Genomic DNA, 27,603 nt, shown 5'->3' on the forward strand with positions numbered 1-27,603 from the left:
GAGCAGCCATTCCGAGGGTGGATCCACAGCCTCTCTGCTGACTGGGATGAGCAGCACTCCACTCCCACAGCTGGCCGATCCCCACAGGCCATGCCCCCCCAACCAGTGCATGAATCCATGCACCGGGCCTCTAGTATATGTGTAAAATGCAATGAAGGTACTTATCAGATATTACAAATTCTCTAAGTTCTATATCCCCACCTTCACTGCCCTTGCTAATCAGAAGGTCTGTTAAAGGCATTTCTGGGTGTGGTGGACACTGCCACTTCAGCCTCTCAGAGTAGATATGTACTTCTCTTTTAATACAATAGTCCCCCTTTATCCATGGGGATATTGTCCAAGACTGGATGCCCAAATCACAGATAGTACCAAACCCTATATAGACTGTGGTTTTTCCTATACATACATATCTATGATAAAGTTTAATTTATAAATTAGGCACAGTAAGAGATTAACAATAACTAATAATAAGTAGAACAACTATAACAATATATTGTAATAAAAGTTATGTGAATGTGATCACTTGTTTCAGGGGATCCCTTGCTGAAGTCTTACTGCAGGCTCAATGTTTGCTGGCACAACATGCTGCCAACAATTGGAACAAGTTCTCTGTTCATGTCTCCCATCCACAAATTTAATGCCTTTTCCTTCTTATTTAAGCACCTATCACACACTGTGACGGTAACTTTTGCAGTCTGAGGTGCGACAGCAAAACTAGCACAAATTTCTTTTTCCTTCTTCACAAATACAGTAGGTCTTAGCAACTTCAGCATATGTTTTTTTCCCCTTAGTAAGTTGAGAACTTTCACCTTTTCACTTAAGGGAAGCCTTTGTGGCTCCTCTTTGGCATATCAAAGTTGCCAGCATCACTGTTCTTTTGCTTTGGGGCCATTATTAAGTAAAATAAGGGTTACTTAAACATCAGCACCGTGATCCTGCCACACCGTTCAACAGAGATAGCTATTAAGTGAATAATGGGTGGGGTCCACACACAGTATGGATGCTATGGACAAAGGGATGCTTCACTTGAAACTTAATATTTGAAACTTAACTCCAAATATTTACTTTTCTGGTCTAACCTATTGGTACTAAATAAGCCCTGCTGGACAGAGGGACAGGGTGAGATTTCACCATGCTACTCAGATCGGTGCCCAATTTAAAAGTTATGAATCGTTTACTGAATTGTTTATTTCTGGAATTTTCCATTTAATATTGGAACTGCGGGTAACAAATCTCAGAAAGCATTAGGTAAGGGGGGCTACTATACTGACAATATTAAACTTCATTTATTTTTCTTAAAGTCCAAAGCAATAAATATGCAGACATAGTACTGCATGGAAAGTAACAGCATGGCTCATGTACACTTTAACTACATGCTTTGTTCTAAAGTTATTCCTGTAGTCCACATTTTCCTTTGCCAAGACCCTAATGAAGTTTCTGGCCATATTTTCTTTTCATGCACAGCAACCGAAAACAGACCAGATGAAAGGGACAGTTAGAGGTCAGGTTATTCATCCCTCTTAGGAAGAAACATTCTTAACATATCAAAAAAAGGAGAAATAATTCTACTTTAGAGACCTCAAGAGAAAGTGATTTTACAACCTCCTCTGGTAATCTGTTCTAATGCTTAACAAATTTTGCTCTCAGAAAATAATCTTCATTAGTCCCTTATACTACAAAATAAGATGAATTTTTTCCTTGTCCTGTTCTTGAGGTAGACATAAAACAGCATACATTACCTGTGTAAGAAACTTGAATATGTTTTAAAACTTAAATCATCCCTAACCGATTGCCCTCATCCTTTTAGAATTTTTACTTCTTGAAGCAATAACTCTGGTTTCAAATTGCAAAATGTCTGAAACTTAACTCTAAATATGTATTTTTCTGGTATAAACTACTGGTACTAAATAATTGCTTATACTGCCTTTCTTTCCCTTTTATACAACTAAGAATTATTCATCAGAATGTAAAGTTCTAATTATTATTTAAATGGAAGTTAAAAATTGGAATTTAAAATTCAACTCCTATCCTTTGTTTAACCCCTGAGCAATAATGTTCCCCAACAAAAATTTTTAAACCAGATCATACACAGAACATTCTTCAACTATTCATTTTTACATAGTAATATGTACTTGATAATAAATTAACATAGTGTTATCTAAAATGTGAGGTTTGAAAGCTCATTAAATTGTAATCATTCACCTTGAATAAGAAAAACACATAGCAGGTAATGGTGGTAGTTCGCAGAATACTATTTCATTCAAATTCAAACCACTATAGTTCAATTTAATCAGAAGGCCCAAAGGATGACATGGAGGGAGGACATTATTGTAGGTCTTATTCTTCACTTATTTTTTACTTTTCCAACCTAAAGATATTTTCACTCTAATAGAACATTCTTATCATTATCACGCAAGATGAAAATATCTCCTATTATTTTATTGTACTATATTGTATAATAAAAAAGTGAAAAAAATGCACTACTCAATATGATTTCAAAGCGTTTTAAGATTAAAAAGTCATATGCCTAATACTGATGCTGAAAGTACAGATAAAACCTGCTAACCAAAAATCCAATGGCTCATAAAATATATTTAGTAGGCATACTGTACCAAAATGAAACATCTATAAGCATACATGTGAATAAAGCTCTACTAAATAGAGAGATGATTATCTTAGAACATAGAAAATATCATGTATAGATCAGTGCCTCTAAGACTGGATATACTTCAGAATCACCTGGGGAGCTTTTAAAATTATATTGATACCTAAACCCTGTCACCCAGAAATATTGATTTGTCTGGAATGGGTCCTGGACATTCATATGTTTAAAAGTTGGCTAAATAATTCTAGGGATGTAAACCACTGATGGAGCTAGACAACAGAGAGTATTATATAAAAATGCAAAAATAAAAAAGAAAAAGGAAAGAGGGAGAAGAAAATGATTTCGTATTCAGCATGCACTGGAACTGGCATATCCCTCCAATCTTAAGGCAGATTCAAGAAAGAGAAACCCACTCAATGCTCATGTAAAAATGGAAGTTTGTTGGCAGGAAGGAGTACATGTGTTGATAGGGGCAAATGTGCAAATGTGCTGAGAGAACAGACAGGCCCATCAGAAATGAAGTCATCAATGGCTAGCTTTTCTGACTCTCTTGGGAACCAAATGATTTATTTTTTCTATTCACTCCATTCTCCTTTCTAAGGTCTGGATTCTACTATTTTCCCACAACTTAACATTGTGTTTAATGCTTGGATTGTGTAACACTAGAGCCCTGACTCCAGTTGTTGTCTAATTCTACATTCCAAGGAGAGCAAATCTGTCTGTCCTTGCTTCAATTAAGCATCATCCTGATTTTGTGTGTATATATCCTGACAGATAGGCCCAAACAATTGCTGGATTCATCAGCACTATTCCTGATAGAACATGTGACCAATTTGACCATCTCATATCTTTTTAAAAAATAGATATGTTTTTATTGATTTTTAGAGAGAGAGAGAGAGAGATAGAAACATCAACCAGAGAGAACATCTTTGATTGGCTGCCTCCTGCACGCCCCCTACCAGGGATTGGACTGGCAACCCGAGCATCTACCCAGATGCCAGGAACTGAACCAGCGACCTCTTACTTCATGGGTTGATGTTCAACCACTGAGCAACACCGGCCAGGTCTATCTTGTATCTTTAATTTTTTCCTGAAAAAATATGGAATGGCTTCCTAGTGTTTAGAAGCTTTAAGTTAAAACAGTAAAAATATCTTTAAGTAAAAACAACACCTAAAGTAATAGCTAGGAAATAAGCAGTCATATTTTTTAACTATCCTTTCAGTATTCATCATATTCTTCCCATAGTATCACAGGACACTCCTAGCTATATTGCCACAACTAGAACCTAAATGGCAACTTCTTCTCTCAAGTCTGTACTAAAAGTCATATTTTTCTTTGACTTTTTTCAAGTTAGTAACATATGAGGAAGCCTAATGTCCCACTTTCAAGTCAGTTTGTAGTTAAATGCACAGTCATGATTCCTTGAAAATATGGCATGGAATTTTTACCACCTCCATATTTCTTATATCCAGAACATCTAAGGGGAAAATTCTGAATAATGTTCAACAACTTGATATTAGTATTAATGTGCCAACTTGATTTCATTCATAATAAATAAATAGAATCACTCTGAGTAAAAGTTAGTGTAAAAAAATCTATAGATCCTTAGTGAATAATTTAAGTTATGAGAAAAGATAACACATAAGCTGTACATTTAGAATGGTAAAAAAAAAAACAAAACAAGATTAAACACTGGCTGTGCCTCAGGGTGTTTCTTTCCATGCCCTCCTTCAAAATTAAGTATGCCACAATGCCCACTAAAATTCTAATCCTGTAACTCTGAGGGGAGCAAGGTGGGTGATTCTGAAGTCTAGTGGGAACGGGGGGATCCTGGAGCAAACACAGCTGATGCCTATTTACTGTAGGGAGAACAACAGCCCTTGTTCAGTCTTACTGCTCTCTATCTAGCTGCTCCTTCTCCACTTTTTCCTAATCCAGTTCCTCCAAGTTGCATTTACCAAGTTATTCTTACCCAGGAGCCAAAGGCCTTCCTTATAAAGACAAATAAATGGAAAGCTCTCCTCACTTTTCCACTCCCAAAACATAATGCTGGTAATCTCTCCCATTCTCAAACTAGCAATGTCCAGTGGGCACATACACACATATAGCATCTCGCTTGTGTGTCATTCCAACCAACTTTTTACAGAATGACAGAGCAGAGTCAGATAAAAAGGAAGGAAGGAATACTGAAATGCGAGACACTTCTATTCTGTGTCCTTACATTTTCCTTCTCAATGGTTTCTTACTCTTCTTTCTCTGCTCTCCCTCCTTCCAAAGAGCTTATTGCAAATATGGAAAATATGATGCCTCTTCATACCAAACTAGGCCTATTATTCCAAGCTATGATCTGTAGTTTGGAATAGCTTGAGACAAATCCTCACAAGGATTTTAATGATGACTGTAACCTTTATGTCTCATTTCTCATTCCAGAGACGGCTGGGTTTAATAATAAAATAATAGCATGTGCATAAAGTTTCAAAAATGTACAAAGTGCCTCCATAAACATCATTTTATCATCCCCTAATCCATTTTCAAATGATAAAATGAAACTACACAGAGGTTATGTGACTTATTTGTAACTGAAAAACTCACTTCTCCCTCCAAATCCCTAGTGATTTTCTGTATTCTTTACCATCTTAACCCAAATGTTTACGTGATGGAGGAATTTTAGTGTCAGTGTGTCATTCATAGAGGTAACCGGGAGGGGAATGAGTATTGACAACTTTTAATAAGCCTCAATCCTTGGGTAAGTAATGTTAACTGCAACTGATTCCTTGGAAAATGTGAACAAGTAGCTCATTAGGAAGAGGGATAAATAGAATTAATAAGGGTTGCCTAGGATGGCATCTGAACGGGGCCCAGATGGTTGATTATATTTCCTCGTCTCTCTATCCTGGGGGTATAAAAGGAGAAATTATGCAAGTTAATATGGTACTGGAGAAAACCAACCTAGTGCAAGTCAATTTAATTTGAGGTTTACATTTAACAGTGCTCAGCATGCAGTCATTTGCTGTTACTTACCAGACTGCAAATTTTATGAGAGCTTCTTAATAACCCCTGTGATTGAACTGTTGTTCTGTCAGCTTTCATCGACACTCTTGCACCTAAGAATGTACAGTGTTTCTTCTGCATTAAATTCCTTTGGTATTTAATTAATTCATGGAGAATGAAGCCTCATGTTCACTGGTTTGAAATGCATCAAGGAGATACATTAATCTATATTAGAATAGCATGTGTCCATGAACAGAAAACCTCTCCTGGCAGCTGAGTAAAATTATGTCAACTCAATAATTGCCCAAACCAGCATGTGATGGCTGCTCAGCTCACAGTGTCTGCTCAGTAACAGCTTAAACTAGACCACACACCACATCATGGCGAGAGATCAGTGCTCATTTCAGGACCTAAAACTTCAGGATCTACACTAAATCATCTAAAAATAATTGTGTCCTTTCAGTTACTAAATGGTGTGTGTGTATATATATATATATATATATATATATATATTTAATATACTATGCTTCTAGCTCAGTGGTTCTCCATAATATTGAGCATTAGAATTGCCTGTGAAACTTTTAAAAATACCAAATGCCTAAAGATTAAATATTAATGGTTTGGGCATGGGATTTAGGCACTGTTTAAAAACAAAAACAAAAAACAAAACACAGGTTAAGAAACATGTAATTTTATGTCAATTAGTAGAAATTATTTGAAAAAAATTCTACATTGACGCTTGTTAAGCCTTGATTTCTCTTAATTACTTAAGATTAGTTTGCTATAAAAAGGAAATTCTAGTACTATTTTCTAAGGAACTCATCTCTTGACAGAAGACTGACACTAAGTATTTAGTAAACATATTTTTAAGTAACTACATACAGCCGAAACCGGTTTGGCTCAGTGGATAGAGCGTCAGACTGCGGACTGAGAGGTCCCGGGTTCGATTCCGGTCGAGGGCATGTACCTGGGTTGCGGCTGATCGATGTTTCTCTCTCATCGATGTTTCTAACTCTCTCTATCTCTCTCCCTTCCTCTCTGTGAAAAATCAATAAAATATATATAAAAAAAAAAGTAACTACATACAAATCTTGGTTTAAATGTAGTATGTATTAATGTTTAAGTGTCCTGATTTTATTATTTGATTTTACTCTGAAGCAATAAAAAGATTAGACTGGCAACATCTACTTTCTCTCATTTTGTTCAATCTGATGTTCTTTCTCGAGAAAAATTGCTTATCATAAAATATCAGAAATATTCATGAAAAAGGCTAAAATAAAAGAAACCTTTTACTTTGTACAATAATTGATCTCATATTTCAGAAGAATTTGCTTCCACAATCCACTCCCAGTGAAATAAAGTAAGAGATCTTTCTAAGACTGTTCTGTTTTCAATTATTTACAAAGCCACGAAATGGAATACATATTATTATTTTATTTTCTGTATTTCCTAGTATCTGAAATTATTATAGTCATGTAGAGAAAGCAGGTTCATCATGTTTTTCATGTTTGTTTGTTTAAGACTCCTGGGGGAAAAATGAACACATCTGAAAGGCAGGGAAGGTGTATTTTTAAAGTGTTTTGCCACTGCCCCTTTTATACCCTTAGGTATATACCTATCATAGACTAAGCATGTATTACAGGGAAATAGGGAGGAGGAAAAGCCCCATCCTCCAGACAGCAATCCCTGGAATGTGTGGGGAAGTTCAGTTCTTCTATTTCCGAGACAGCATCCCATGGTTTCCTTTGAAACTGTAGAAGGCTAAACATAGCTGCAATTGACAATACAAGGAGCGGGGGGGAAAACAACAGATTTACAAAGAAATGTAATGATGCTTTCCAAATTTCAGGGGCATGCCCTAAGGCAGTGATGGCGAACCTTTTGAGCTCAGCGTGTCAGCATTTTGAAAAACCCTAACTTAACTCTGGTGCCGTGTCACATGTAGAAATTTCTTGATATTTGCAACCATAGTAAAACAAAGACATATTTTTTATATTTATTTTATATATTTAAATGCCATTTAACAAAGAAAAATCAACCAAAAAAATGAGTTTGCGTGTCACCTCTGACACGCATGTTATAGGTTCGCTATCACTGCCCTAAGGAGATCTCAAGTCAAAATAAATGGTAGTTACTATGGCACTGCATGTGCTATACTTACTCAAAGACTACCATAAATGTGATGTTGCTAGACCTTTGATTAAAAGTAATAAGCATTGGTATATATGTCCAATAAGTTATTCATTCAAAACTCATATTTAATCTTTTACTTGCAATGCATGCTTGAGCAATGGCCATGCTTCCAAGTTATATACATCAATGTTTTGTTTACAGATGACAATAAACATGCTAAAACTATGAAATTACAGAATGGTGCCAATCTCCCTATACTCCAATCTCAGCTGCACACTCCCCTTGCCCCTTATACTAATAGGCAGCTTGTGACTTCTCTTATCCTGACTTCTTCCCTTATCAAAACAAAACAAAGTTCAATGTCATTTGGCAAAATCTCAATCATAGTAGTGTAAACTCTCCCACATACTTTCATTTTTGCATTTTGTGGATAAGAGTGTTTGCCTCCTGCCCTCGCCAGTTTTGGCTCAGCGGATAGAGTGTCAGCCTGTGAACTGAAGGGTCCCAGGTTCAATTCTGGTCAAGGGTACGTGCCCAGGTTGCCAGCTCAATCCCCAGTAGGGGGCATGCAGGAGGCAGCCAATCAATGATTCTCTCCCATCACTGATGTTTCTATCTCTCTCTCCCTTCCTCTCTGATATCAAAAAAGATATATTTTTTTAAAAGGGTGATTGCCTCCTGTGAAAAGAATTTCAGACAAAACTGAGTAGAAGAAAATTTATCAAATTATGTATTTTAAGTTTGTGCAATCTATTTTATAACAAAGCTCCCTTAAACTCCTGAGTAAATGAAGATATTTTTATGATATGAAGATCCTTTTCCTTATGTGTAAAATGACATGATGTCCTAACCTGATACTAAAAGTCATTCTATTTTCATTATTTTAGGGTGCCGACTTACGCTCTAACCTCTTCTCTCATCTTTCCCTTAACCCTAACTAATAGATTGACTTTTATTCCCCAAGGGAATTCTAAAGGCCAGATTACAGACTATATTCAGAACATACCCCCCTCTCTCTCCATTCTCTATCCTCCCCAATGGCCTGCATCTCCCAAGACCTGACCCATGACAGGCAGGCAATCCATGCAGGTAGTTAATTCTAAAACCCTCTGGGAACCAGGACAGAGAGAAGGTGGATATTCTTCTTAAAGACTTCTCCAGTTAGGGTATGGGAAAGAAAGAGATTCTCTGAACTGAAAGGATAGACATCGCACCAGTGGACATAGGGCACTGGGCTTCTACAAGCTGGGGTTATGGAGACCACAGCTAGCGTTTTATGAACAAACCCTCTTGAGGACTGTGTGGGTTAGATCCAGGTCCTGCTTAGCTATACTCATGGGAAAGTTATTCCCTCTCGATGTCTCATTCCTCCATCTGTAAAATAAGGATAATAAACATACCTTCCCTGGGTTGTTATAAGGGTTAAGTAAAATGATCTATGGAAAGCATTTAGCAAGAATTCAATACATGTAGGCCTTATTCTATGAGGAGTTGGAATCAAAATTTGTTTTTTAATGCAGTACTTCTCAAACTTTAATGTGTATCTGAATTACCTGGGGATCTTGTTAAAATGCAGAATCAGATTCTGTAGATCTAATGGGTTTTGAGATTCTGCATTTCTAACAAGCTCCTACATGAGGTCAACATGGCTGGTCCCTGGACCACATTTTTAGTAGTAAGGTTTTAAGGCATGAAGGGGCAAACACTCATGTGCTGTGGGGGACAGTAGCACGCGATATTTGGGAAATCTAATTGCACTGATGTGGACAGATCATAGGCATTAGAAAAATAACAAAGGGAAAGACATGTATGCTTAGCTCTACAAAAGCAGTCCTAAATTATCATGTGATACAATATCAGTATATGGATTTACTGTCATATTTTTTATCAGGATTTACGTTATTTTAAGAGTAAATTCTATATACACTGAGTGGCCAGATTATTATGACCGGCCAGATTATTATGACCACCCCATCAGTACAATGAAGTGAATTAGCTTGCAAATAATAATAGTAATAAAACCTTGAGAGTATTTGCTTAGGAAGTTTTCAATATTCAGTATTTTTGGAAGTGTCAATGAAGTACTGGTGGGGTGGTCATAATAATCTGGCCACTCAGTGTATAAATGTTAATCTTAATATGGGAGTCTTATCTGAGCATGTTTAGTGATTCTGGCATGATGATCTTGACATTAACGTTTAATAGAAGGAACGTTAACTACTCATGCATTAATCCAATTATTCAATTCAATAAAACTCTATTAAAATTAGAATTATTTAAGTCAGGTAGACTATAATTAGCTAGGAACTTTGCAAGGCCATTAACTTAGTTTTAAGCATGAGGGAATTGAAAGACATGATATAGAGAAGAGATAAACAGTAAACCAAAACAGTAAGCTGATCAGTAGATTAATATCTATATAACTTAAAAAGAGAAAACATAAGAGGGTAAAAGAAAGTACCATGTGCCCACACCTGCCGAGGCAGTCTGCACTCATCCTTATAATAACCTGCTTTTTCTTAAGTTGATCTGAAGGAATCTCCATTTCATGCAACCTCCCAAGAATGCCTATTCCTCCCTAGGCAACATCTCTATTAGATGACTATTACCTTAAATTTTGACTCCCAGACACTCTGAAATAATTTCAAATAACTATAATTTTATCTCAAAATGGTCATGGTTATTTCTTCATTAGGATAAATTAGTGTTTGTTTGAAAATGTTAAGAATTCCCTGAATGAATAAGAACTATGGCCATCTCAATGTCATGTTCTTCTGTTGTCTGTTTTTAAAATTTTATAAACTAGCTCGGCTGGCGAGGCTCAGTGGTTGAGTGTCGACCTATGAACCAGGAGGTCAAAGTTCGATTCCAGGTCAAGGCACATTCCTGGGTTGCAGACTCAATCCCCAGTGTGGGGAATGAAGGAGGCAGCTGCTAAATGATTCTCTCTCATCATTGATGTTTCTATCTCTCATTCCCTCTCCCTTTCTCTCTGAAATAAATAAATAAATAAATAATCTGCCTGTAAAAAAGAAGTTTCTATAGTATAGAATGAAGGAATTAAAGTGTTGAATGAAAACAGCATTTTGATAGAACTAAGAGATAAAAACGCTGGAAAAGGCAAAATATTAACAACATTAAGACAGTTACGGTAACAATGTCATATCCTTCCACACTTACTAGTCTGAAAAGAGTAATCAACAGGCTCATCTATCTTATGTAAGCTTCCACAAAATTATATCCAAATGAAAATATTTTATAAGAATATGTAATTTTAAATTATTATTGTGGATTATCTATACTATATTTCCCCAGCATTAACTCAAAATTTCAAGCTGTTGAACATATATGCATAGCCCATGGACATAGACAATAGTGTGGTGAAGGCCAGAGGAGGCACAGGGCTGGGTGGAGGAGGGCAGGGAGGAGGGGAAGGTGGGGGAATAAGGGACATCTGTAATACTGTCAACAATAAAAAAAATACATATCAAGTTGTTTATGTGCAAGCAATAACATAACCCCAGCACATTAAGATTTGTCTGTGCTGCTTAGGGTTCAGTCCTAGGCCTTCCTCTCTTTCTGCCTATGATTTTTCCCCCCTAAAGCTCTAAATAATCTCTATATGCTCTGGAGAGCTAAATTTTTCTACAGAAAAGTTCTCTCTTTTGAGATCCTGATTAATAAAGCCAACTGCCTTGCTCTGCATAAATCTTATAGTCATCTTGAGTCATCATAAAACTCACTATGTCTGAAAGAACCCTGTCCCCCTTCTTCTCCCCGAGCCTGTTCATCTTCTAGTCATCCTTTAATCTGTAAATGACACCTCTAGTCTCCTAGAGCAGTGGTTCTCAACCTTCTGGCCCTTTAAATACAGTTCCTCATGTTGTGACCCCAACCATAAAATTATTTTCGTTGCTACTTCATAACTGTAATTTTGCTACTGTTATGAATCGTAATGTAAATATCTAATATGCAGGATGGTCTTGGGCGACCCCTGTGAAAGGGTCCTTCAACCGCCAAAGGGGTCGCGACCCACAGGTTGAGAACCGCTGTCCTAGAGGTTAATGACCAGAAACCTAGGAATGCTACTGTTGGATGCCTACTTCTTCCTCTCCCGCACTGAATCCATAGCTAAATCCTGTGGGATTTTCTCTTTAACATACTTAATTTTCCCAGATTTTTTCATTACAAATTTTCAGGCATATACTGTCAGATAGTTTTACATCATTTATCTCAAATATGGTGGTACCCTGTCCATTCCACCATCATTCCCATTTGAAACTCTTCTAGTTGAATCTTTTGGTATTTACCTGCATTATTCTAAATAACTTATTTTTCTTTTCACATTAACTTTTTAAAAAAATTCAATTGATTGGGGTTACATTGGCTAATGAGATTATGTAGTTTTCAAGTGTACATTTCTATGATACATGATTTGTATATTGCATTGTGTGTTCACCACCCAAAATCAAATCATCTTCTATCACCATGTATCTGTCCCCTTTATCCTCTACTACCCTCTCCACGCCCTTCTCTCTAACAATCATACTGTAGTCTGTGTCTATGAATTTTATTTTTCTTTTTTGTTTATTTATTGCTTTCAGTTACATATCCCACAAAATGGATCAAAGACCTAAATATAAGATAGGAAACAACACATTACATAGAAAAAAACATAGGTATTAAACTTATGGACTTTGGTCTTAGAGAATATTTGTGAATTGGACCCCAAAGGCAAAAGAAGTAAATAAAATAAATGAATGGGACTGTATCAAACTAAAAAAACTTCTGCACAGCAAAAGAAACCAACAACAAAACATAAAGAACACCAACTGAATGGGAGAAGGTATGTGCAAACAACAGCTTTGACAAGGGGTTAATATCTAAATATATAAAGAACTCATTCAACTCAACACCAAACAAACAAGCCAATAAAAAATGAGCAGAGACCTGAACAGACACTTTAAACCAGTTTTTAAAATACATATAGTACCTTCACCCTCAACTCTAATTTTTCCAATATAATACCTTTCAAAAATTATTTCCAGAGAATAAATTTCGTCCTTTTCTTTTTTTTTAAATATATTTTTTATTGATTTTTTACAGAGAGGAAGGGAGAGGGATAGAGAGTTAGAAACTTCGATGAGAGAGAAACATCGATCAGCTGCCTCCTGCACACTCCCTATTGGGGATGTGCCCACAACCAAGGCACATGCCCTTGACCGGAATCGAACCTGGGACCCTTGGGTCCGCAGGCCGACGCTCTATCCACTGAGCCAAACCGGTTAGGGCAATTTCGTCCTTTTTTGTTGTTGTTGTTGTGGGAGAGGAATACCCCTACCATATGAGGTAGGAGAGGACATCCAGGGTTCTAAGGACTTTCAAACCACACTTCTGACCAATCCTCCTTATTTTACCTTTCAGCACCTGGCTTCCATTCCCTCTTCTAGAAGTAACTAATAGAGCTGATTCCTTCCTCCCTGCCTCCCTTCCTCCCTTCCTTCATTTATTCCTTCCTTCCTTTTCTTTTTTTCCTTCTTTCTTATATAATTGACATACAATATGATATTAGTTTTAGATGTATAACATAGTGATTCTATCTTTATATACATTACTAAATGGTCACCACAATAATTACCATCTGTCACCATACAAAGTTGATACAATATTATTGTCTATATTCCCCTTGCTATACCTTATATTCCCATGATTCGTTTTACATCTGGAAATTTGTACCTCTTCTTTGTACCTTTACCTATTTCACTAACTCTCCCAACCTCCCTCTCTCGGGCAATCATCAGTCTGTCCCCTGTGTCTATGAGTCTGGTTTTATTCTGTTTTGTTTGTTCAGCTTTGTGTTTCATTTTGTTGTTTAATTCCACATATAAGTGAAAACAAATGGTATTTGTCTTTCTTTGTATGACTTCCTGTACTTAGCACAATATCTTTAAGGTCCATCTATGTTGTTGCAAATAGAAGGATTTCATTCATTTTTGTCTGTGGAAGGATAAAATGATGTCCGCTACCTCGTACATGGAGGCACTTTAGGAATGTCATTACAATGTCAATAAGACAGAACTGCTGCTAAAGAATATTCTATATACAAAAATTTGAACAAAGTCAGAAGATGGTATTTAAATATATGGGAGCATATGAAGTATAACTTCTCATTTATTTTCATTGTTTCATTTTTAATTAAAAAAAAAAACCCCACATTTTGTTCCTAATAAAGGCTCAGCATTATAGGAGGAATAGTGGGAAAAAAACAGGATATGGCCCCTTCCTCAATGACAAGAGTAACAAAAAGAAACATTTTTTAAAACCTTAGACCAAATATTATGCTAAGCACTTCATTTGCATTTACTCACTGAAAATTCCCAAAAGCCTTATGAGTCATATGGTAATACTCATATTTCTTATTTCCATTTCATAGATGTGGAACTTGAAGTTAGTTAACTTATCTAAAGCCACGCTAGTAAATAAAAGTTTTGGGATTTTAACCTAAGCTATTAATCTCTGTGATAAAAACATATGAAAAGCTAAATAAAGTATTTTTTAAAACTTGAGCCATACTAGATAAGCTGAAAGAAAATAACATATGGCAAATTGAAAAGTGAATTGTGTTAACAATAACCGCAATAGAAGTTCAGAAGAGGAACCTATTTCAGGATCAAACTGATAAGAAAGAATTTATTAGTAAAGTGTGGTTTGAGACATGTTTTGAAAAGTGAGTAGAATTTGGATGAAAAGAAGATAATTATTTGGGTGGGGAGAGCTAATCAATCTCAGTGATTTCTCAGTGTTGTTGCAAATGGCAAGATTTCATTCATTTTTATGTCTGTGGGAGGACCATGAGATGATGTCCAACTACCTGGTACATGGAGGCACTTCAGGAATATCATTACAGTGTGAATAAGACACAACTGCTGCTAAAGATGATATTTACTTTTGGGGATGATGGTACCCTTTCAGAATCACATGAAAACTATGACCACTTTCCTAGGTAAAAAGGCACATACTCCTACACCCAAAAATGTGAATACAATTTTAAATTGTACACCTGAAGACCTCTGGCCTGTAGAAGAAACTCAAGTATTAACAAAACACAAGGATCTTCATTACCTCGCCCTTCATCATGTTAGGGTCATTCCCTGCTAAGCTCCTCTCCTTCCCAACCAAACCCCCCAAATGTGTGTCCACTCCAGGGCTCTCCATGTTTCCTCCTGCTTCACAGCCTCTGTTCAAGCAGTTAGCATGCCTCCCCAGATGATCTGCCAGGTGGCCATCTTAAATCTTAGCCATCTTTCCAGATTAGTTCAAGGTACTGGAAAGCCTCATATATAGAAAACAGTAAGCAACTGAGATGGGGAAATCAAGACCAGGAGAAAGTAGAGGCAAAGCAGTGAACAAAGAAAATATAAACATTTTACATCTTAGTGTATAAAAACAAGAACAGGGAGCTATACAAAGGAATAATCATGAGAAAAATAACTCATAGAAACTAAAAATACTTAAGTGGAATTAAAAATTTCAATAGAATGGCTGGGAGAAGATATTAAGGAAATCTGACAGGAAAAATAAAAAGAATAAACAGTACAATAAAAACGATAAGCAATTTAGAAGATGTGCCCTAGAACAGCGGTCGCCAACCTTTCAGACCTCACGGACCACCAGTGGTCCCTGGACCACCGGTTGGCAACCGCTGCTCGAGAACAAGGTAACAGGGAAGATAGAAGGCAAAAACATATGAGAAAAATGAATCAAAAGTTTTTCAGAAGTGACGGATAAAATCCCAGATTCAAAGCATTACCGTAACTCAGGAAAATGAATTTTAAAAGGCCCACGGTAAAAGAATGTTCATCACCTCAATTAAGTTATAAACCAAGAAAAGGAATACAGGTGTTCTCCAAAAATGTACACTTTAACAGCTGTTTTCTATTACATTTTGAAAATGAAATGTATTTCAATAAACACTGCCTTTATACTTATTCAATGTGTATATATACATTTTTGGGGGATACCCTGTATATGAAATCCAGAGACTATGCGAGGCAGCACAAGAAAGCAGCAAAGGGAATGCCCAGGGTAATGATGAAAAGAAGTCCCTGGAGTAAAGCTGAGCAGCAGACGCAGGGAGCATCGTCTACATTAGAACAAGAGGATTGGGGGTTCCAGAAAGAGTATCTTAAAAGAAAAAGATGAAAGTGATAAATGAATTAATTTGTTTGGCCATACTGAGAGGATGTTTGCAACCCAGTTGAAGAGTCTGAAACAAGAATCAATTATAGGTACATAGAAAACTAAGCAAATGAAAAATTAATTATATATTACATGTCTCAGTGCTTATATTTCACATTTATAATAATACTAGAGGCCCAATGCATGAATTCGTGCATGGATGAGGTTCCTCGGCCTGGCCAGCGATCAGGGCCTATTGGGGCCGTCCGGTCAGGGATTGGGGGGGGGGTGGGGGAGGAGGACAACAAGAGGTTGGCCGGCTGCTCGAGGTTGGCTGTGGGAGCACACTGACCACCAGGGGGCAGCTCCTGCATTGAGCATCTGCCCCCTGGTGGTCAGTGGGCATCATAGCAACCGGTCGACCAGTCGTTCAGTCATTTGGTCGCTTAGGCTTTTAGATAGATAGATAGATAGATAGATAGATAGATAGACAGACAGACAGACAGACAGATAGATAGACAGACAGACAGACAGACAGATAGATAGATAGATAGATATGGCATCTTGATTTAATCAAAACATTATGATAATGACTATTTTGAAGAATAGGTGGCAGAGGGCAGCTATTTACGACATAAAATTTTATCTTCCATAATACAAAGTGCACAGATAAAAAAAGAAAATAAGCTGAGAAATAGCAGTGTAAGTTTTTTATTTAAAAACAGGTGTAAATGGTGGCAGAAGAGAAATGCAGATTTGGCAATGGGGACCTCTAAGGGGTGGTACTGAGGAGCTGGGTGATGCGAAATATCATTTGACTTTTTAAAATACATTGAAAGGTTTCCACTTCTGGGAAGTGGACTTACTTATCTCTGTTCCCTTCAGTAAGCACAACTAAAAACCCTGGGCATTACATCGAAAACAAACTTAAGAACTGACAGACAGGCTGGCTATGGACTTTAAAATCAACGGAAGGACAAAGTGGTGAGTTTCTTGGTTTTCTTCTTGCCTCATATTTGGAATTTAAAAAGCCATCAACTCAGAAATGACGACAGGCATAGGGAAAAAACACACACCAATAACAACAGTAATGAAAGCCTGCTCTCTCTAGCCAAAGGACATTAAAAAGGCAGCCCAGAAAGATGGAAAATTTTTTTAAAAAATTACTTCCCTAATGCAGCCAGATACCACAGAAAAAATAACTGTGGCCTATCCCACCCACACGAACAAAGGCCAAGTGGGGAGCTAGACCTCCACCCTCACCAGGTTATAAGGAGATGCCACAAACCACCACTAGGCACCGTGTTGAGCAATGAGGATATAAACTGGGTGAGACACGGTATATGGCCATAAAGACTCTAGATTTTAATGGAAAATAAACCAAGTGAGGAGCTACTGTACAGTGTGATGTGTACTATGATAAATTTACACGAGGGATGTTTAATTAGCAAAAAGAAGGAAGACAGAAGCAGGGTAGGAGGGATGGTTTCTTTGAGGAGCTAACCCTAGATCTCAATTTGTAAGGGTAGGTGGAGTTCGGTAGATGGAGCAAGGGTATTCTAGGCCAAGGGACCAACAGGCACTAAGGCACAGAGGGAAGGAATAGAATAGAGCAGTGATGGCGAACCTTTTGAGCTCAGCGTGTCAGCATTTTGAAAAACCCTAACTTAACTCTGGTGCCGTGTCACATATAGAAATTTTTTGATATTTGCAACCATAGTAAAACAAAGATTTATATTTTTGATATTTATTTTATATATTTAAATGCCATTTAACAAAGAAAAATCAACCAAAAAAATGAGTTCGCGTGTCACCTCTGACACGCGTGTCGTAGGTTCGCCATCACGGCACTAGTCCCCACTTTTCCACAGGGAATTCACTCCAAATCCCCCAGTGAATGCCTGAAACCACAAATAGCACTGAACTCTCTATATACTATGGTTTTTCTATACATACATGATAAAGTTTAATTTATAGATTAAGCAAGTAAAAGGTTAACAATAATAATTAAAAATAAAATAGAAAATTATAACAATATATTGTAATAAAAGTTATGTGAATGGGGTCTCCCTCTCTCTTGTACTGCACTGTGCTCACCCTTCTTCTCATGATGATGTGAGATGATACAATGCCTGCGTGATGAGATGAAGTGAGGAGAATGACGCAGGCATACTGATATTGCCTTAGGCTACTAAAAGGACTACTTGAACACAAACACTGCAATACCAGGATAGCCGATCTGATAACCCAGATGGCTACCAAGTGACTAATAGGTGGATATGCTAGACAAAGGGATGATTCAAGATGGGCAAGATTTCATCACACTAGTCAGAAGAGTTTCCCATTTAAAACTATGAACTGCTTATTTCTAAAATTTTCAATTTAATATTTTCAGACCATGGCTGATCGCAAATAACTGAAAGGGAAAGCAAAACTGTGAATAAGGGGCGGCTTCTGTACAGACATAGGTCTAAGACAGGGGTGGGGAACTTTTTTCTGCCAAGGGACCATTTGGCTATTTATAACATCACTCACTGGCCATACAAAATATCAACTTAAAAACCAGCCTGCTATATTGGTCAAACATTTAATTAATTCACCCCCAATGCCTTGGCAAGGCCAGACCAAAAGGATTTTGTGGGCCTTATATGGCCTTCAGGCCGGAATGTTCCCCAACCCTGGTCTAAGATAACAATTCCTTAAAAAATTGTTATTAAATAAATATAAAGTTTCTAAAATAGCATGAAATAAATAGGATTTATCCAAATCTGAAAATTCACAAATCACACATTTTTCCCTCTAAACTTACAAATAATTGCAACCAAGCTAATATCAGGGAATTATTTAAAACAAATTTCAGGGTAGTTCCTATCTCTTGAATGCATACAGCCCTGACATAACTAATATTCACAATGATGACCTCAGCATCTTTGCATCATGTGGTAACTGATAAGGAATACGAATGTGAGCATCTGAAAGGATCCAAATCACACAAAACCTGTCTAAAGTAGTCTTAAAAGAAGAAAGAAAAAAAAATCAGTTTCCAGACAGAAACAAGTTCTTATTTTTCCTTAAAGAACACTTAAGTCAGAATAATTTTATGACTAAATGTATTGAGAACATGCAGTTGAAGATTTATATTTTATTTAAAGCATAACTATTACAATTCCTGTCAGAATATTAAAGTATTCACACCACAAATTTTCCTATTACATTATACAAACATAAGCTCACTTAAATAAAATCAATAGCAGAGCTCAAGTTTTTAAGCAGTATAATTTAATTAAACACTTCTAATCTATGCAAATAGGTTTTTCCAAAGGAGTATATTTTTTCTAAACTATGCTATTTTGTTTTAATCAATCAAGAGTAGTATCAATAAAAATGCAATAATAGGAGCTGTCCTATATTTCATGTCAAAATATATTCTTTCTGAGACTTTGCTTATTACTCAAGAAGGCTACAAAAGACAGAAAAGCATTTATAAAGAGCAATCAGTATTCAATTGCTCTAATAAAGAAGCTTTCTGAACATAACTAGGAGATGATGGTGATGGTCATAATGATGGTAAGGGTGCCAACAATTTTAATGACTTAGTCTAAGATGCTTTTACTGGGGAGGAAAAAAATCCCAATAAAATGTCATTAAAACTTATTTATAGATCATCATCCTAATTTTAAGTCCAGTGTGCTATTTTATAATTCTCTCTGTAGGTGCAAAAATTACATCTCTGAGAAAATACCAAAGCCATTCATTTACTTATTTTTCTAACTACTCAACAATGGCTTGCAGCATGAGAAATGTCATGAAAATGTACTTAAGACCCATCTGTACCATCAGAAGCTTCTTCCACCCTCCTTTACTTCCATACAATTCCTAAGGCTAATCTTGGATGGTTTAATCCTTAAGTAAGAGAAAGACTAGACTGAAAACATCATGAGGTAATTGATAAGGAATATAAATCAGAGCATCTTTAAGGATCCAAATCACACAAAACCTGTCTAAAGTAGTTTTAAAAGAAGAAAGCAAAAGTATGCCAAAAAAAATCAGTTTGCCAGACAGAAAATTCAATGATTTTCACAAATGCCAAAAGGTTAATCATGAAGTTTTCTATAATGTTAATTAAATCATACCTTAAGAGAGAAGGAAAGAACAGATATATATGCAACAAATTAAGTTATTCAAATTTTGTCAGAGATTTGAAAATTCAGGTAAAGCCTACACTGTACCAAAACTCTGAGCATTAGATAATGGCTGAGGACAAACACTCAGTAATGATATAGCTAACAAAACAAAGTCCAACAACATTTTCCTCTAGTGAAATAAAGTTAATAAGTTAGACAGACCTTTTAGTTTCCCCTGTGAGATTTTCAGTTGTCAATTAAAAAGGATTAAAATGTAAAGGCATTTGGAGTTTCCCAAAGGATCAGATAGTGAGGAAAATAGAACGTAATAAAGAAAACAACTCTCCATTATGTCTCAAGAGCCAGACAACAAAACACTTCAGGTTACCTCAATGTCACTTGTGAAAAAAGAGTCCCTGAGCCAACCTTTCTAAGCAATGTTCAATAAATTAAGAAAAAAAAACTGTAAAAAAGCCATATATTATGTGTTCTTCAGCCAATTTATTCAATTAACCCATATCTGCAGAGGGCCCACAGGGTATTATATCACTTACAAGAGAAATTCTAAAAGAAGATAAAAAATATTCTTTGACTTCCAGGCCTCTGTTAGTCAATGTCAGAAAAAAGAAAAAAAAAATCAATACAGTATAGGGAATTCATAGACGTTATAGATTGGGAAACTATCAATATTACTGGGTTTTTTAAAAAAAATACTGAGACTTTTTAAGCAATAGGAAGTAAATGCAGGCAGGGCAAAACAAAAGAGAAGAGTCCAAGGATGTGATAAAGAACAGAGAGGGTAATTCAAAGTAGAAAGGCACAAGCTTTCCACATATGCATCTATGTAGACAGCAACGCTATAGCAATCAGAGGCAGAGGTGGGGACATGATGACTGGTAATAGCTGCAAGACATCCAACTAAAAACAGAGCCACAAGGCTAAGGGACAGCAATAGCCATTATCCAATGGGAATGTTCACCAAAATTATACATATATTAGAGATTTCATAAATAGAAGAGGTTTACTACTTACCCGATTTATATGGTTGCTCCTTAAAATAATGTGCAGTAGAGTTTTCTCAAATTCTTCCAACTTCTTGGAACACGTTTTAAGAATATGACTAGATAAGTTACAATCACTGAGCAGTCTAGCTAAAGTAGCAACAGCTTCTGTCCAAAAGCTTGAAAGAGGAAATTTTGGGTCACGGTAAAAAGTGATCAGGCCTTCTAGCAACTGAAAAACAGAATCAGATACTGTGGAAGAGGTGTTCTCCAAGTGGCTTAGGTCTGTTTTAAGACTCCCTGATCCTGTCCAGTTCTTCAGTTCAAGTAGATGTTGCAAAAATTGCATGTGAGAAGACAAAGGATTTTTTGAAGTCGCACAGTGTTTCTTTGCAATTGGCAGTGGTGGAAAGAGTGTGGGGGTGCAGCTCTCCACAAAATCTTGAGACACTTCTGAAGGTTCAGTTCTCTGCTCATTTGATAAATCACACCCAGAATCTTCCAGCCCAGTTAATGTATTTTCAGAACTTCCAGGCTCCTGAGCCTGCAGCTGGGAAGGTGAGTCTCCTGAAATGGAAAGAAATACAAGTGTAATCTTTCTGTACTGAGACTTTTTAAGCAATAGGAAATAAATGTAGGCAGGGCAAAACAAAAGAGAAGAATCCAAGGATGTGATGAAGAACAGAGAGGGTAATTCAAAGTAAAAAGGCACAAGCTTTCCACATATGCATCTATGTAGATAGCAACGCTGTAACAATAAGATATTATTATATAAAATTATAAGGTATAATTTTATATTATAAATATTATAATAATATAAAATATTGTAAGATATTTTCATATAAAAACTAGACATTGACTTTTCTAATTTAAAATGCTAAATGAAGCATGTAGATATGCATTAAACATTTTAAAGCAGTATTGTAAAAATTGAATAGATGAAAAACTGACAGAAATTGACTAGGCTGACTGTGGAAAAGGTTGGTAGGAAGTAAAGGTGATTCATCTATATCACTATCTGTCATTCAACTGTGTGCCACGCTTGAAAGATACAGAGGAGAAACCATAAAACCTAAAGGAGGTCGCCATCTGGTAGAGTCCAACAAGCAATACGGTGTACCTAGAGAGAGACTTGTTCAGGGTGCTATGCAAATAGAAGGACCCTGGTTAGCTTAGTTCATTCTGGAAGAGGTGATGGTGGAGCTAACTTATAAAACATAAGTAGAAATTCAAAGCTAAAAGTTAGGGGAATGGAGGAAGACAGAGAACTCCATATACCCAAAGGGTAAGCACAAAAGCACAGACTTAAGAAGAAAAAGAAAAGCATTGTGTATATAAGGACCCACAGTAATGTGACATTCCTTTTACGAAATATATAAATAAATAAATACGGCAAGAGATTAAGATGGAGATTAAGAGGCCAAGTCATAAAAGATGTTTTAAAATGTATTAAGGACCCTAGAATTTATAAGTGTAGAGTGAGTGTAATTCAGTGCACTTATACATAAAAATAAACAATTTATATGTGTATGTGTACTTATTTATAATTATCTATCTATCTATCTATCCTTGAAACGATGTCTATAATCACTAGAATCTCTGACACTGCTAGAGAAATACTGCAGTTAAGGTTTAACCTACGTGTAGATCATTCTTTGGTAGAGATGCCATCAGAAACATAAATAAGGCTGTTGTTGTTTGTCAATGATTATCACCAGTGATCCATAGCAGCTTTGGTGAGTCAGGATGGTAGAGAGGTCAGACTGCAATGGCCTGAAGAGTGGATGGGGAGAAAGCAAGGGAAGAACGGTAACACTTTTGAGGACTTGGATCCGGAAAGTATAAACTGGGGAATAACTGAAGGCAAATGTGGCCTGACAAATGAGGAGAGACGTGAGCAATTACAGACTAAGAACAGAGAAGCAAGTGTTGGAGACAGAAGAAAATATAAAAATGCCAGGTGAGGCATGGCCTGAGAGGAGGGAGGAGACTGAGTCAAGGATGCTAGTGGATGGGTGCGTAGTGATGGGGAAGTATTTTTTTTTTCCTCTGAGGCTAAAGGAAAGATGGGGGGAATGTATGGGAATATTTTTTAGATGCCCCTGTCATATAGGAAGTTAAAGAACATCTCCTCTAAGAAGTTAGATATTTTTTTAAAGCTGGAGACAGGGGGACACTGATTGAACAAGGCATAAGAAAAATGATGAAAGTGACAACTGCTACCCTCAGCACCATATATTTGGAAACCCAACCCCAGTTTTCAAATGTCTCCCTTCTGGAACATTTCGGTTCTCCACCGAGATGTTCACAGAAAAAATGTCTTGATTGTGGACAAAAAATTTAGTTTTCAATCTGACAACCCTTTCATGCTGATACCTCAGCATGGCAAACAGTGTCTCTCAGGCAACAAACAAAGGAGAGAATGCTTTTGTGGCTGGCCAAATGAGGATTAGCGCAATTTTAAAGCATAAAGAGGCCATCAAGAGTGCTAATGTCGCTAAGGGTGTGAAAGCGCTCTCAGAACAACAAAGGCAACAGAATAAGTAGAAAGATTGCTGTTGATTTGGATAAAGGAAAGCAGTTAGCCAGTGATAGTATTTCGGAGGCAGTGATATGTGAAAAAGTGAAGATGCCTCATTCGCATCCTGACCTCCTCAAAGACACCCCTGGAACCAGTGCTGAAAGGGATTCCTTTAGGTTATGAGGGATAGCTTGATAAATTTAAGAAGTGTTTATTTATAGATTAAACAATACATTATACATGTACTATACATTAAAAAGATTAAAATGGAATCATCTATGGGTCTGGAACAGATTAATTCAATGTACATTATTTCTAATGGTTAAAAACAACTTGGTTTCCAAACAAATCCCTTCTCAAACGGCCTTGTGGAATGAATTAAGTTTGAGAACTGAGGTTCCACTTGTTGCTCTTTTGTCCTTTGGTAAAATTAGAAGCTGATGAGACAAAATTGGAGCTTTAACTTAGAGTTCATTCACTTAACAAGTGCCTGCTATAGGCACTGCCAGTATGCAAATGTGTGCTTGTTAATTATCACTATACTATCTGTACTTCATGTTAGGGAGAAAATGCAGTAAGTTAAAAAATGTGGTGGTACCCAGGACAGTGAACTATTAGCAAAGTGTCTAACTGCATGTGGCTGTTTCTATACTAAACCAGGCAAGACAGCCTGCTCGTTTTAAGCCAATGGACAGCTTCTTTTACTTATGAGCAAGGATAAACATTTAAAATGACTTCTCACCACATCCATCTCATTCTTCACAAAAGTAAAGGGAGGGGGTGGTTATTAGGGTAATTATTCAGGTAGAGTATATTTTTCTTCTAGGGAATTCAAACCGTTGCTCCACTAAGAAAGTGAACACAGTTTAAATATTTCATTAACCTACTCAATTTCCCATCAAGGTAAGCTGAATTTCATGGGTGATGATTTTAAGGAAGACTCATAAAATAAATTCTATCAGCTATTAAACTGGGAAGCAAAAATCTGCTTTCTTGTTTCTGCTTTTTGCTCCTCATTGCTGTGCCTTTTGGCAAATCACAGTCACACCACCTCATCTCCTTCCTGTACCAAGAGGTACTCATTTGAAGGGAGTAGTTTTACCCATTCCTGTGCTCTGGCGTTAGGGTTAGGGTTAGGGTGGGGAGAGGACACTGAGATTTTATACGATATGGCTTACAGTGTTAAAGTCACTCTACTGAATTGAATAGAAAACTCTGATGTTCATATTTCACTTTACAAGGTAGTGTCACCACATAATTCAATTGTTCTTCCCAACAACAGCCCTGGGAGATAATGAAATGCGGGCTCAACTTGACTAAGAGGCCTGGGAAAAGCCACACAGTGAGGAAGCAAAACCAATTCTTCAGTTCCAAGTCCAATCATGTTCTAACCACAGCAGGAAAACAAAAAAACAAAAGAAGCCTGTTTTTCCATAGCAGCTTCTGGACATTTCCATCATAGTATTCATCAATTTCTATATGTTGTCCACTTGCGTATGAGCTCCTGAATGGCAGAAGTCCTGTCTCTTGCAATCTTTGTGGACATCTCAATGAGTAATAACATCACCTGCAGAAGACACCTTATCAGGAGAAACTCTTAGTGCTACCACTTGCTGCTGGCTGTGACAGACAGACCTTCTGTCATCCTTTAATATTCATAATGACATTGGGAGATAATGAAATGCAGGCTCAGCTTCACTAAGAGGATCAATTCCTTTGCAACTTATACCAAACCACAAGTTTATAAATAAATAAGAAAAATAACATAGAATAGACAGACGGAAAGAATATGGCTATTGTAGTAATCATTTGAAATGTCTCAAAATACTTGTTAACAAATAGTCAATAATATACTTTTTATAGAACCTACTACCTCTTATATATAACCAATAACCAATTTATTTCCTCTCCTATTTGTTCTCAATGATGAAAACTTTGAGGACTATGAGCAGGGTTTGCATTGGAAACCAGCACTTCCATACTAGAAAGCACTCACTGCCTAATACTAGTGCAGGAAATAATAGTAGGCAAGTATCACTATTGAATATATCCTTATAAGATGGAAGAGAAAGAGGAGAAAAAAGCTTTCTAGAGAAAATTAAACATTTTCAGTAATACTGAATATTAATAGGTTACAATCTCTGACAATAATCATTAATAATATATTTATTCATACAAACAAGATTTTTAAATACCCAAGCTTATTTGAGTAATATATAGCATGGAAAAAGACAGTAATATACTCTTGTCTCTTTCAAATGAGTCTTACAAATTACAAACAGACTCTTCTACTCATTTGCTTGGATGACTTTTCTAATCATAAATCTCAAAGCATGGCTAACAAAACATCATACCCAAAAGAGGGAGGAGAAAATAGAGAGATGATACTGCAGCTTTCTGCTGTTCCTATTTTTCCAGGAGGGACTAAGGTGAAGCAGAAGTCAAATGTTACTTCTCTCTCTTTTTAAAAAAAATGTTTTAATTGATTTTAGAGAGAGTGGAAGATAGGAGAAGGAGAAGGGGAGAAAGAGAGTCAGAGACAGAGGGAAACATTGATGACAGACAAACATCAATTAGTTAACTTCTACACACACCCTTACCTGCAACCTGGGCATGTGCCCTGACCGGGAATCTAACTGGCAATCTTTGGGTGCACAGGATGATGCTCAACCAACTGACCTACATTGGCCAGGTCTCTCTTTTAACTTCTTATTGGGCTGAAGGGACTGAGGACTATAATTTCTCTCCAAGCCATTGGATATGGTCTAACTAATATGCCTGTCATTAGATTTGAAAGAGATAAAACACTAATCAAGCACAGTCTAGCACACATTAAATGCTCAGTAAATATAGGGTGTGGCAAAAGTACGGTCACAGTTGTTTGTATGGAAAATAATACAATAACTAATGAATAACAGTACAAGAATAAACTCTGTGTTTCACATAGTCATAACTGTAAACTTACTTAAGGGCAGACAGAGTGTACTACTCTGGGTATTTTCTTTTGCCTATGCCTACCCTTCTACATGGTTGGTGGTCTAAATACTTGCTGCATATATATTAACAAAAAGTAAAATCAAATAGCATCTTTTCAATTCACTGAAAGGTCATCACTACCAACTATGATTTCTTAGCATTAATAATAATCACATGTAGGGATACATAGAATAAAAGTAATGTTTACGCCACCTGGTGGTCAAACAGGAAATGCAATGCTAAAGTACTACACAATTTATCTGGAAAAAAAAAATCACTTTAAAGCAATTGTTTGTCTTCTGCATCTGGAAGTATATATTTTAGCCTATTGTAAAACATATTTGAGAAATGCTGATCGAAAAGGCTGAAGTTTTGATTAATCCCTCTCTAGCAGCATGTCGCAATTTTAACTTTGAATACACCAAGGGAGAAGCAATGTCAAATGCATGAAATTCCAAGCTAATGGTATGATATGTCTTAGCTGAATTGTCTTCACTGCATGAGGTTCACAAAACAGTGTATTTGTTGTTGTATTTGTCTGCTTGGTTCAGGACTATTTGACAATATAATGCCTCCTGCTTTCAGGTGTTCAAACTCTAAAATTTTCTAGCTACCCCCATCTCTCTCTCCCAAGCCATCTTCTAGTTTGCCAATCTAAACCTTGCTCACCATTGTGCCTTTGGCTTTTTTCCCCTGTTCCAGCTTCCTGGATGTCCCCACCTTTCCTACAGCCTCAAATAATTTTTTTAAGCAGATGCCCCCCAAATCTCTATCTCCAATCCTACCTCCTCTCCCACGCTCAAGTCCCTAGGTATCTTGACATGACTTGGTCTCACCACTTTAAACCTCGTATGTCAAAACAAATCATATCCTTCACTTTTAAACTTGGTCCAATTTCCAAATAACTGTACTACTACTCTTCCTCTTGAACATTTGAAAACTAAGAGTCAACTCTGACTCTTTGTTGAACCTCATATACATTCCACTGACGAGTAATATTAATCCTGTCTCACCTTTCTGTTCCTTGGGTATACTAAGTCTGTTCCCATTTTGGGGGTCTTTGCATTAAACGT

At 36.7% G+C, this 27,603-nt stretch overlaps 1 protein-coding gene across 1 annotated transcript in view; it reads right to left on the minus strand.

The window, feature by feature from the left end:
- Positions 1-27,603, minus strand: part of MEI4 (meiotic double-stranded break formation protein 4) — a 123,137-nt gene that overhangs the window by 74,048 nt on the left and 21,486 nt on the right. The window contains exon 2 of the mRNA XM_070419333.1: positions 21,065-21,600. Within this exon, the coding sequence (XP_070275434.1) occupies positions 21,065-21,600 (536 nt within the window). The remainder of the gene's footprint in view (positions 1-21,064; positions 21,601-27,603) is intronic.

Source organism: Myotis yumanensis, unplaced genomic scaffold, assembly GCF_028538775.1.
Source record: "Myotis yumanensis isolate MYYU_CA2020_CCGP unplaced genomic scaffold, mMyoYum1.0.hap1 SCAF_6, whole genome shotgun sequence".
NCBI classification, from domain to species: Eukaryota; Metazoa; Chordata; class Mammalia; order Chiroptera; family Vespertilionidae; genus Myotis; species Myotis yumanensis.